At 36.6% G+C, this 12,142-nt stretch overlaps 1 protein-coding gene across 4 annotated transcripts; it reads left to right on the top strand.

Moving 5' to 3' along the window:
- The first annotated feature begins 348 nt into the window (after positions 1-348).
- Positions 349-12,039, top strand: LOC127788873 (ribonuclease MRP protein subunit POP4). 4 transcript variants are annotated; one of them, XM_052317527.1, is made up of 10 exons: positions 349-513; positions 3,948-4,215; positions 5,822-5,857; positions 5,983-6,059; positions 6,142-6,443; positions 7,525-7,593; positions 7,720-7,778; positions 8,705-8,806; positions 10,684-10,806; positions 11,514-12,038. In XM_052317527.1, the coding sequence occupies exons 2-9, from the start codon at positions 3,996-3,998 to the stop codon at positions 10,779-10,781; spliced, it is 963 nt and encodes a 320-aa protein (XP_052173487.1). In that variant the 5' UTR covers positions 349-513; positions 3,948-3,995; the 3' UTR covers positions 10,782-10,806; positions 11,514-12,038. The 4 variants fall into 4 exon arrangements, with proteins under 4 accessions (XP_052173487.1, XP_052173488.1, XP_052173486.1 ...); XM_052317528.1 differs by lacking the exon at positions 349-513 and adding an exon at positions 889-1,390 and having other exon boundaries at positions 7,540-7,593; positions 11,514-12,039; XM_052317526.1 differs by lacking the exon at positions 349-513 and adding an exon at positions 912-1,390.
- Positions 12,040-12,142: the final 103 nt, after the last annotated feature.

The following is a 12,142-nucleotide window of genomic DNA, read 5'->3' on the forward strand; positions in this document are numbered from 1 at the left end:
TAGTTGTTGTACATCGTTACTTATTATATGTGGATTGATGTTAAAAAAATTAAATTATTTTTATAAATACACGTACATTTTAAAATATTGAAGCACAACAATTGCAAAATAAATAAATTCAGCAACAAATTAAAAAAAATATTAAAATAGTATACACACAAGAAGTTTCCAAATTATTTTAATCAAGAACAAGGTGGGAGAGTGGGTCCGGCCCGCTCGAATCCACTTTATAATATTTATCCAATATTTTATGAGAATAGACTTTTTCGCACCGAATGACCCGACCCGATACACGACCCACGCGAATTGGCATATAAAAAGGCATGTGGGAGTGGGCCAAACTCTCACCAAATCCTAACAGCCGCCGGCGTCTCCGTCTCATCTTCTTCTCCGCCTAGCAGTCGCCGGCCGTCGGCTCACCTTCTCTTCCTCCCATCGGGCAGTACCTTCTCTCTCCTCCGGCCAACTGACTGCTGTCCCAGACGCCTGCGATCGGAGTTTCTCTGATTTAAGGTAAGCACTTTAAAAGTTTTCCGATTTTAATTTTAGTGAGATGTCACCGTTGGATCGTTTTGATTTGTTGGATATGTGGTTTTTGGGTTTTGGTTTTGGTTTTCCTCTCAATTCCCAAACTTATGGTGCTTTCATTGAAAGGGCTTTCTCCTGCTGCTTTTCTGCCGGCTGTCCAATTTATTTTATGGCCGTAATGGAAATTGCGGAAACTACTGTCTGTAATCATGCGTGAGAGAAGATTGTATCCTCGATAGATTATAATAGGAAAAACACACGCTACACTTGCATGCATATCCAAATCAGGTTCATCTCCAGCGCCGGACCTTTCATGAGGCCCATGAGGCCGTTGACTCAGGCCCATGAATATTTGATTATTTGGGAGCCCATAAAATTGGAACCCTCCCTAGGGCCCACTGTCCAGCCGTCCACCCCCTCCCCCTCTGCAAACCTGGCTCGCCCCCTGCCCTTCTCCCCCTCTCGCTTTCGCTCGCTGCCCAGCCTTTCTCTCGCTCCGTCACTCCTCGCCCTCGCTCTCGCCTGCTCCGTCGACGGTCGCTCGCTGCCTCTCTCTCTCCATCGCCCGGTCCGTCGGACGTTCGCCCTCGCCCTCGTGGCCTGTGGGCGGTGGCTCGCTCTCCGTCGCTCGCTGCTTCTCTCTCACTCCATCGCAGTTTCGCACCCTCGCCGGCTCGCCCTCGTGGCCGGTGGCTCTTGCGTCTTGCGTCTTGCGTCTTGCCTCTTGCTCCGTCGCTCGCTGTCGCTGGTCGATCGCTGCCTCTCGATTGCCGATTGGCTTATCACTCATCAGTCATCACTCATCAGATTCAGTCTTTCAGATCTGCTTCAACTTTCTTTCTATCCGACTTCTTAATTAGCGGTTAGTTGCTCCTTCATTTCGTTTCGTCTATGATACATTCGGAGATTTGGCTTGCTTGCCTCTGTTTATTTTATTGATGTTTGCTGAATCTGTAAAAACAAATTTAATTTTATTGATGTTGCTCTATTTTGTTTATGATACATGACATGATGACAACTGTTTTCTTGTTAGAAGTTAGAACTAGAGTCTAGAGATGCCTTGTTTATTTTATTTTTCTTATTATTGTTACAAGAAATTAAGTTTAACATTATTATTATTTAAGTGTGCCTGTAAACATATGTCTGGAGATCCAAAAAAAAAAAACAGAGGGAAAAAGCATTAGTTCAATGTCAAACCGGTAATATGTTAAATAGTTTAATAGCAACAAAATAACATAGAGAGAAGAAATAGTTGAAAACCTGGGTGAAACTTTGGTGGAGGAACAAGAAACTTGTTGACTATAAAAGCCATGGTTAAATATACTGGCTTATGTGTGATTTAATCTTGGTGCTTCTAACTTTTGATTAGATTTCTTTTATAAAAGGGCTTTCGTGTGATTTATTATTGGTTATAGATTCTTTTATTCTTGGTACACAAGCTATTTCCTTCCAAAAAACCCCTTATCCTCCTGAAACATTATGATAAAGAGGAAATTAGACATAGGGTCTCCCTGGCAAGACTCTTAGAGTTGCTAAATAATCCTCTTCTGATCACAATGATGAGAGTAGAAAATTTTGACGGTAGAAAATCTAGAGATACAGAAATCTATCCACTTGCACCACTTTCTACCAAAGCGTATCTTATTTAATAGGAACAAAAGGAATTAAGGAAACTCCAAATGACATGGTCATATGCTTTCTCAATATTGAGTTTATACATAAGAACATCAAAGTCTTTTTCTCAACCTAGCAACTAGACACATGTTAGCTTCCAAAATAGCATCTAGAACAGTGGCAGAGCGTTGTGGGGGCAGGGGGGCCACAGCCCCTCCTGCGCCCACATGCTGTTTAAATTTATATTGTAGATTTTTATATTTTTTTCATATGTAATATGAATTTTCATATGGTATTTATAATTTATTTATAGTTTTTGTAAAGATGACCCCAATATTTGACACTAACGAAAAATAAGTGTAATAACTTTGTAAATGTTGGAAATAAAACAAAGATATCGGGATTATTACCTTTATTTTATTGTATATTAGATGTCTATATTGCTGATATGATGCATATCTTGAAGATAAGTTGTAGATATTTCATTCCTAGGATTAAGGGAGCTGATTTGTAATCTTTGATTTGATGTGGAATCTTTTCTATTATTTCCTTTTGTGGAGAGATTTGTTTCCTCTCCTTTAGTATAAATTAGTTGTAACCTACAGCATTTGATATAGGAGAAATATCAGTTTCTTTTTTCCTCTTCGTGGTATCAGAGCCTTCTTCCTTGAAACCCTATTTTTTCCGCTGCCATCACTAGGAGTGTTTTTTTATTTTTTTTTATTTTGCCTACAGCCTTCATTGCTGTTCAACAGCTACCCTCAATTTTCTGTTTTTTTCAGTCTTCATTGCTGCAGATATTTAGCTGATATTGTCACTACCATGTCTACAGTTTCTGATGCAGTCACTCCAAGTCATTTTGATACAGGAGAAATATCAGTTTCTTTTTTCTCTTCAGTAAGAATAAGAACCAACTCTGATGGTAATTAAAAATAAGTAGATAGATTAAATATTACAATAATATATAGTTGCATTAAAAACTCATCAAAATCAACAAAGTTAAGCATCATTTATTAAAACCCAACCCCCCCCGCCCTGATCTAGAGTCAATGTAGGTCATTTTTTCATACTCAAAGTTATGTTTTCCAACCACAATCTTTACAAGGTACAACTTTGCTAGTCCAATATCTGTATGCACCATAAGATTGCAATTGGCAAAACAACTTCAAACTTGAAGTTTTGAGTAGCAAAGATAACGTTGAGAAAATTTTGAAAATGTGTTTTAAACTTTTAATTTCTTCATGGCTTTTCTAAGACTTTTGTTCTGATATACTTTTCTTTTTGCATTCAAGACTCTTTCTTCTGGGGATGAAAATCCATATATAAAATTTAATACGAACTTCATGAATAATGTTCAACCATGCATACTGAAAAAAGACACCTCATTAACCTTGAAACAGAACTATTTAATTTATGGTTTAACAGACTTCTCTCTGGTTTTCTTATCACTTACCAAATATTTTTTGTTTTGATTATCTTACTGATCTTGTTAGTGGTAATTTTGAGAAAAATTACTCAGGTTTTTGGGCTTTTGTTTGAATCTTTTTGGTATTGCCACTTCAAGGTTAAACCATCTTGTGTAATGTATGGTACACTTTTGACCAAATTGTAAATTCAAGGAATACATGCTATTCTGGTGTATGTGCCTCATATTACCTACTCCTTTCCTCTGGAAAATCTAGTGGTCGTACATTGAACAGGGATGTTGTCTTCTTTTTATTCTCATTATTTGGCTATATGAGCAGGTTAGGTCTGTTGAAGTTTGTAACCAACTGGTTTAGGTTGCTTATCCCCAATTTTTACAGGTTTTTACTCTATTCGTGTTCAAAGCAAAGGGTAATATTCGTCATGCAATGACTACAGACACAATTCTTCAAGATCAAAAGAAACGGGCATTGGATGCATTAGAGAGAAGGTTTGAACTTGCAGAAGCTGAGCTCCGTCTACAACAACAGAAGAACAAAAAGAGACCTCATGAAGAAATTAAGGGAACAACCGTTCATGTGGATTCTTCTTCTGCAGAAATGACTAATGCATTACTCACACCCTCTTCAAACGCCTCATTCAAGAAAGGTTCTCTTTCTTGGATGTACATGCTATAAAATGTGTCATCTCTTAGCTTTGATATTTGGAACACCCTTAGTTCTGTATGTAGCATGCACCTGGACTTCTTAAAATAAAAAAATAATAATAATAAGTATATGCCTTGCGAAATATGATAGGTGAAAAGAGGTCATTTTTTATTTTTATATAAAAGTTATATCCAATATTAATAGTGCCGTATGTTTTGTTTTATGAGGTCCAATCTGTGATTTGACTTTTTTTTTTTTTTAAGAACTGTCTACACGAATTCTATTGGTTGATATATTTACCTTGAGCTTCTTTACCTCTGTATTCCATTTAAGGCAGATTGGTTATAGTTGCCAGTAACTGTGAGGGGAAAGAAAGGGAGGGAGGAAAATCATAGGGACTATTTTATTCCAGAGACAAATATTTGAAATAGGGTTAAGTTTGCTAATGAACTTTGTATTCTGGTTCTCATTCCCATTTCTCTATGTTTTATAATGAGCCTTGTTGGAAGGGAAAACCGGAGGCATAAGAAAACTTGCCTACTTGTTTCTTGGCAAGTGTTATACCTAGTTAAATCATTAAATAGCCCAAGCTCCATCATTCAGATACTTTTTTCTGACTAGTTTTCTTGGGTTAGTGCTTGCATCCTGTTTGAATTGATGTTTTGGAGACAGGGCACATGTTAATTAACCCTTCTGGTTAAATCCTTTATTTGGGATTTACTGCCCTTTCCTTTTTAAATAATCAACTGTGCAAAAGAAAGTCCGTGCTTTTCCTCTTTCTGACTTTATCAATCCAAACAAGGGGAGGGTTTCATTTTCCTATCTTTCTTTTCTCTTTACAAAGACTTATCATTTCCTGCCAACCTTGAAATTCATTGGAGCAAAGATTCTTGAAAGGCATAATCTTGTCCAAGAAATAACCATCTCAAACAGTGATGCAAGCCTTTTGAGCTGTATTTGGGATTAGAGTTGCTACCTCACTTAATACTGTTTTACATTTTAACTTCACTTCTTCCATTTGAAGCTAAATCTTCCCTACCACCGACTTGTCAACTGTTCATCACATGGGTACTTTACTAGCAAAGAAGCTATTTTTCTTCCTTCCTTGTATGTAAAGAGAAGACCTTTAAGAAAATCCCCTGAATTAGTATTGACAAGTACTGAAGGGTTACAGCATGAGAATTTTGTTGGAGGGTTGGAATTTCATAAGCATTATTTTCTGTGTTTTGTGATTGAACTTTTGTAATTGTGTTTGTCAAACATTTGTGAAGGGAATTTGGTCAATTTCTTGTATCGTCTCTATTTCTGTTGAGGTCAATTTGATTTTTCTTACAAGGGGCCTTTATGCTGCAGTAGCACATCATTGCTGTCCCCAATTTACCCCCCCCCCCCCCCCCCCCAACCAAAAAAAAAAAAGCATATGGAAGATGTGTTTCTTGCAGTTTTTACTTATCACATATGCAAAGTGTAGTGCTTCTTGTCTTTGCGGTATTGCAGTGTTTGCTGTGGCAGAACCTTGTGGTCCAATTTTGATATGAAAGCTGACATTTTTATCTTCACTTCAATTTTTCCATGTAATTGATGTTTCTGTGCTGGTGTATTTGCAGGGAACTTTACCTTTTCAGGCTACTCTGGAACACGACGTAGGTTTTTATTTTGTTGCTTACACATGTCAATGCATGCACATTACTTTATTTAATATTTGGATATAGTGTATTTGTATGACTATTTCCTATCAGAGAAGATGAATTTTGTTTGTCACATACAGATGTGGAAACAAATGATCCAACATATTTTCAACTCTCTCATTCAGTACACGAGAATCTGCTGCTAACAAATGCGAAGGTAATTCTTTGTTGTTTTAGGTTATATTAGATCCATGACTTCATTTCACTGGTTAGTGATCACAACAGCATTTTATGAGTAGTGTTATTGTTTGGATCATTTCCTTGGAACTAGGCAGATTACTGATAGAGAAGGAAGCACAGTGAATAAAGTTGTCCACGAACTACTCCAGAGTGGTGATTCAGCTCAGAAGTACATGCAGGGATCCAGAAGCATGAAAATTGACAACTGGATCCTTCTTGATAATCTTGTGCAAGGTCGCACGACATCTCTTGGTTCTCGTGTTAGGGCACTGCAGACTCACTCAAAGCAGCCCAAAAAGCGCATGTCTATGAAGCTACTTAAAAAGTGTGGAGCATTTGATTTGCCTCAAGAGCAGCACAAGTGAGTTGTAGTCTTTGTTACTGAAATTTTCTCTCATAAAACATAAGCTTCTAGTTGTTAGGACGGAACATGAAAAGGCCAACACTTCAAAATGTTTAAAATCAATCTTGCTATCAATGGCCTTCCTCCTTCCTCGTATAAAAATAAATAAATGATTTTTTTTATAAAAAAAAATCTGTCATATGGATCATTGTTCTGAACACAAGACTGAACTGATAGTTCAAGGTCCAAAAAGATGTTTAATTTAAGCTTCGTTTCAAGTTTCAGCTAGAGTTCTTATCTGGTCAACATAGCCCAAAATTGCTTGTTGGGCACTCTAAGTGAACAATTATTACCTGTTACAAACTACAGGCATGTTTTAGGTGTATCAGATTATCTTATTTTGAGGGGTTTGGTGCATTTGATGCTACTTGCATGTTACAAACACTAGGGTATAATTGGTTTTCCAAACTCGCCATCTACTTGCTTCCTACAACCAATATCTGGTATTGGTCCTCGTCTATAAGTTCATATAGTTCTAGAGTGTGGTGTGCCTGTATTTGTTGAAGTTATATATTAGGGTGATATCCAAGAATTTGAATGGTAAATGAAGAGTAAGTTATTCGTCACTTAAAAGGGACATCAACCAGTACCAGTTGCTTTGATCAAGGGTGCTTGAAAAGGGTAAGGACTGGAGATAGAAGAAACTTACAAAGCAATCATTGTCATCATTCATAAAGACAATTGATTTCTAAAATTCACATTGACAATACAAATCCATGTAAAAGAACAATGTGGCAAAATTTTATTCTAAATGCCCTTCCTAACGTAACCCTTCGGTGAGAGAACTATGAGATAAAGTTCCAATACCATCTTCATACATAATAGTTTCATGAGACGATGGTGAATGAAGAAAATTGAGATGGTCATGTTCCTTCACATAAAAAGCAAGGGCCTTGAAATATTAGAATTTTACAAATACTATCTTAGTAGTCACAAGTCTGTGTTTTTGTTTATTTATTTATTCAATTTTCTCTGTCTTTGTCTTCCGCCCCTCCCTCAAGAGGTCAGTCTTAAATTATTAGCTTACATCTTGTTACAGCTTTGATGTTTTCAGGCCAATGCATGAAATGTGGAATGGCTACATTATGCAACTTCTTAAAAATGTTGGGTGAGATTGTTTTTCTTCTTGAGTCTTTGACTTTTCTGATATTACAGATAGGCAATTTCTTGTTTATTATGTTGTTATGCTATTATGGTTGTTTCTATGAACTCATATCTCCATTTGATCTTGCAGGAAAAATCAGTTGGCACAATGTCTCCTCACTGCAGACCTACATGGTGCAATGATTTTAGGTTAGAGTATAAACCACTATTTTATGCACCAATAGCTTGTGAAAAAATTATTGATATGCCCAGGGGAACATCATAAGTTCTCACATATTCAATATTTGTGAAAGCATGAGCAATGGGACAATCATATTTGTACCAACAGTTTTTATTAGTATAACTGTGGTAGCAGTTTTGCATGAACTGCATTGATTGTCACTAGGGACCTGTATTTAGTTCTTGCTCAATGAGAAATAATGGTGCAAATTTTAGTTAAAAAGACTTTTCGATGCTTTGTTGTGACTTTTACTGCAAGACATGTTTGCTGTCGAGAGTAAAAATGATACTATAAAAAGATAAAGTTAATTCTCTATCTAGCAGCTTAACCTTTTAGATGAGGTGATAGTAAATAATTCAACCTGGTATTATAGCAGGCAAAAGTCTTTAAGTTGAAATCTCACTGCTGACTTAATATTTAAATTGTTGCACATATTTGAACCATTTATACAGTGAAGCCTGGCTACATGTGTGGAGACATGTTGAGAGTAAAAATAATAATATAAAAGATAAAAGCTGACTCTCTATCTAACAACTTAAGCTTTTAGATGAGGTGGTGGTTAACAATACAACAATTGTTAATAATTCAGAATTTAGACAGGTTGAATATAACTATTTGACTATTGGTCAGCCAGTCTTAGACATATCTCAGTTAATTTTTCGGTTTTGGATGAATTGACTAGCTAACTTGTCTAGTTGATGTTTACCCAGTGCCAATGAAAATTTTAATAGAACCATCTACCACCTGAATTCTGGACATACTAGTCCATCTGTTTATATCATTGACTTGATTGAGTCACACAGATTATAAAGTATCTTTTAAGCATGGCTTACAAACTGTTTGAACATCTGTTTAATTATAATATACTTTTGCTCATTGTCCTTTTTTTTTTCAGTTGTTCACTGCAAAGTAGCTGCTTTCACCGGAGTGAGTGGTATCATGATCCGGGAAACTGCAGAAACATTTGGAATTATTACCTGTGACAATAAATTTCGAGGTAATTTATTTTCTGAAAGTTTATGAACATTACAAGTGCCAAATATGTATTTAAGGCACCTCTTAGTATGCACAAGATGTTGTATTTTAAGTTTCCTCAATGTAATACTACTTTCTATGTTCTAGAAGTTATGATCTGTATCCATGTACAACCCTTTCTTTTATTTTTAAATTTAAAGCTTTATTTCAACTTGCTTGAGTTCCTTTTCTTGTGTTATTTGTTTATTCATATTGTTTCATTTGATTTCCTTATATTGTAGTGTGTAGTTTGGCTTAATATGACTCGGGGGTTATTCTGTTAATTGTTCATTCTGTGGGTGTTGAAATTTGCATATGGCCAGTATTAGTTATTTCCGTGCCACTTCCTGTGCTGAAGATTCTTATTTTATCATCAGAAATAATTATTCATTAAAGTTACTCACATTTCCTGACATTAGAATCACACTTCTTTGAGGCAATCCAACTCTTATCTGTTTTAATGTCCACATCACTTCTCAACAACCCCACACCAGATCCATTATTTCTGTAAAAATGATTTATCCTTCATGCAGTTGACAAAAGACTGTTATGCAGGCTTCCCAGTGTTCCCAGTTGATAAGACCTTTAGCTCATTAGAGTTGGGATGTTGGTGCTTAAATCTTTTGCTGTGTGTCCTTACCTTTCCTAGTCATGGAATAACAAGAAAGGGATCTAGTTGGACCTGTCCCTGTGTTTGTGGATGCTCTTCTGGGCCAAGGGAGTTCCAGAGACCTAGTTGCCTGGAAAACATTTGTGAGAACAACAATTGTGGCATGTCCTCAAGATGTTGGGAATATGAATTGTATCTGTAGCTTCATTATGGTTATAAACCAGGGATTTAATTGTTGTTTGTTGTTATTGCCTGTTAAAATTAGTTAAGCAGGACTAAGCTATGCATGTTTATTCTATTTGAGTTGTTGTCAGTTTCTTATATGCTTAATTTTACTCGGTTGGCGTACAAATGCCCCTTAACCAGTACTGATTCATGTGTTTTAAGTAGGCTTTCTCTATTAGAACAAACATATTGCAAGTGCCTTTCTCTTTATCTCAATTGCAAGACTTGGGTTTTTTCTTCTTAACATTGAAAAGAACTTAAAATGGATAGCATAGTAGTTCATTTCATAATAGCTCCCTACTGGCTGTTTATTTCATAGTAGTTCATTTTCCTAAGTAACACCTTGGAGAAGGGGAAGTCCTTCATCGTATTATTCCATCTGCAATGATTACAATTAGAAGTTTGAATCCACTAGGTAGGGTGGCATTATTCAATATGTGAAGATTAAAACTGTACAAACTCTGGGACATTTAAGAAAGAACAGTTAATTGTACACAGCAGCTCTACCCCTCCCAGTCTCCCACTACCCTAACCCTACCCTACTCTCTGGAAGGCAGGATCTTGTCTGCTATTTTCCATGTCAAGAGACCTTTGGAACCAATATGAAAGACTAAGGTACCTAGCACCTTTTAGTTTGAAAGACAAGTCCATCGTGCATGATTAATCTCATGCATGAAAAGAAGTTTTAAGCCCTCTAGGCTATGACCGCTGTTATTTTTCTTGAATCTCAGTTTGAGGTGCAAGCATTATAGGCCTTTCATTTAGATGTTTTTTGGTTTGTAAATGAATGAATGCTGAACATATTTCTCTGTCAAGCCCCCACCAAAAAAAAAACTTTCTTTCTGCTATTACTTTTGGGGGTTACTTATCTAAAATGTTGGTTCCTTAACACACACACACACACCCCTCACCCCTCACCCCTCACCCCTCACCCCCCAAACCCCCCCCCCCCCCCCCCCCCCCCCCAAAAAAAAAAAAAAAAAAAAATCTTTTGTGCTATTAAAAACCATCTCATCCTTTTGCAGTTGTACCAAAAAAGCTATCTGTTTTTGTATTCCAAGTTGACTGCTGGAAAATTACATTGCTTGGGGACAAACTTGCCTCAAGGAATATGGGATCATGAGTTTGACGTTGGCAGTTCCATCCTGGTAAGTTTTTTTTTATCTTCTTTGGGTTATGCTCCTTCTGGGTATTATTAAGCAGTCATGAAAAAAGACCAAGTCCTATAGATTTAGCATGTCTTTATCATTATATTCATTTTGTTATGGCAACCTGCATGGAAAAATAAGACACAATTTAATTTGCAGGGTTGTTAAAGGCATTAATAATAAAGTATATAAGTTGATTATCTTTTTACATCGATTGGTTACTAAGTAATAAAATTTTATCATCCTAGACCTGGCAAACTTGAGCTTCATTCTGTGAGAGAATCATATCTTGGGGATTATTATATTGATGACTGGGGAAAGGCGTCTAGGAAGTGATTCTAGACAACTTATTACAAGTCGGGTTTCAATGCATATAGATTGACAGTATCATGTGCAACTGTAATTGTGTTCCTTGGAAATGGTGAGGAGCTGCCTTGTTTCTAAATTTTTGGAAATTGCTTTCGGCAAAAAAGGCTTCCTCTTTCTGTCTTTTCTTTCTCCCCCTCCCCCCCCCCCCCCCAACATGCCTCGGCTAATATAACATGTTTATTCACCGAGGCCCACATAAGAGATCTCACCGAGTTTATCCATTTGCAGTCCGCCCATCTTGACTAGTCAGTTGAGGGGTTCTGTTAAGAAGTGATAAACTATATCAACTGAAGTTCTTTGTCAAGTTAACTGTTTTGCTATAAACTCTTTGTTATTAGGTCTAGTGTGCGGGATAGAACCGAGTGATATTGTTGCATCCGTTGGTGCTTCTTACACACGGAGACATTCAAAATTACTTTGGTTGTTGGGAGTATGCGTTCCTAATAGCATATCACAAAGCCGACTATATCTCATATTTTACACAAAGCATGGATGCCTCCCGGATGGAGGTTGATGTGTGGCATGCGTTGAGGCATTGGTTGGCAAGGCAACCCGGTCGACGGCCTGAACTGATGCGGATGATTGTCTGATTTGCGTTCCACAGTCCTTCGAGGTAACATGCCGAAACACACTATATAGCAATTGTGGTAGAAGTCATCATTTATGCATTCAGTTTGATGCCTGGCAGTGGCTTCTTATGTTCAATTTTGGAAGATCCGGAACTGCAATTTTGATGAGAATATAATTATTTATTTAATAGGTTTTGTATGAATTTTGAAATTTAGATTTTATGACTTTTATTTATTTAAAAAATACTTCACAAGCACAAAATATATTTTTCTACGAGAAGATGTTTAGGTTGTTCTCTTTCCTATTTCAGTTTTAAGTTTTGAATTTATTTTTAATTTTTTATTTTGAGCGTCTATTTTGATATTGCTTAAAATACGTTCTTTTTGTCTGTAACATT

The sequence above is a fragment of the Diospyros lotus genome, chromosome 13 (assembly GCF_014633365.1).
Source record: "Diospyros lotus cultivar Yz01 chromosome 13, ASM1463336v1, whole genome shotgun sequence".
NCBI lineage: Eukaryota > Viridiplantae > Streptophyta > Magnoliopsida > Ericales > Ebenaceae > Diospyros > Diospyros lotus.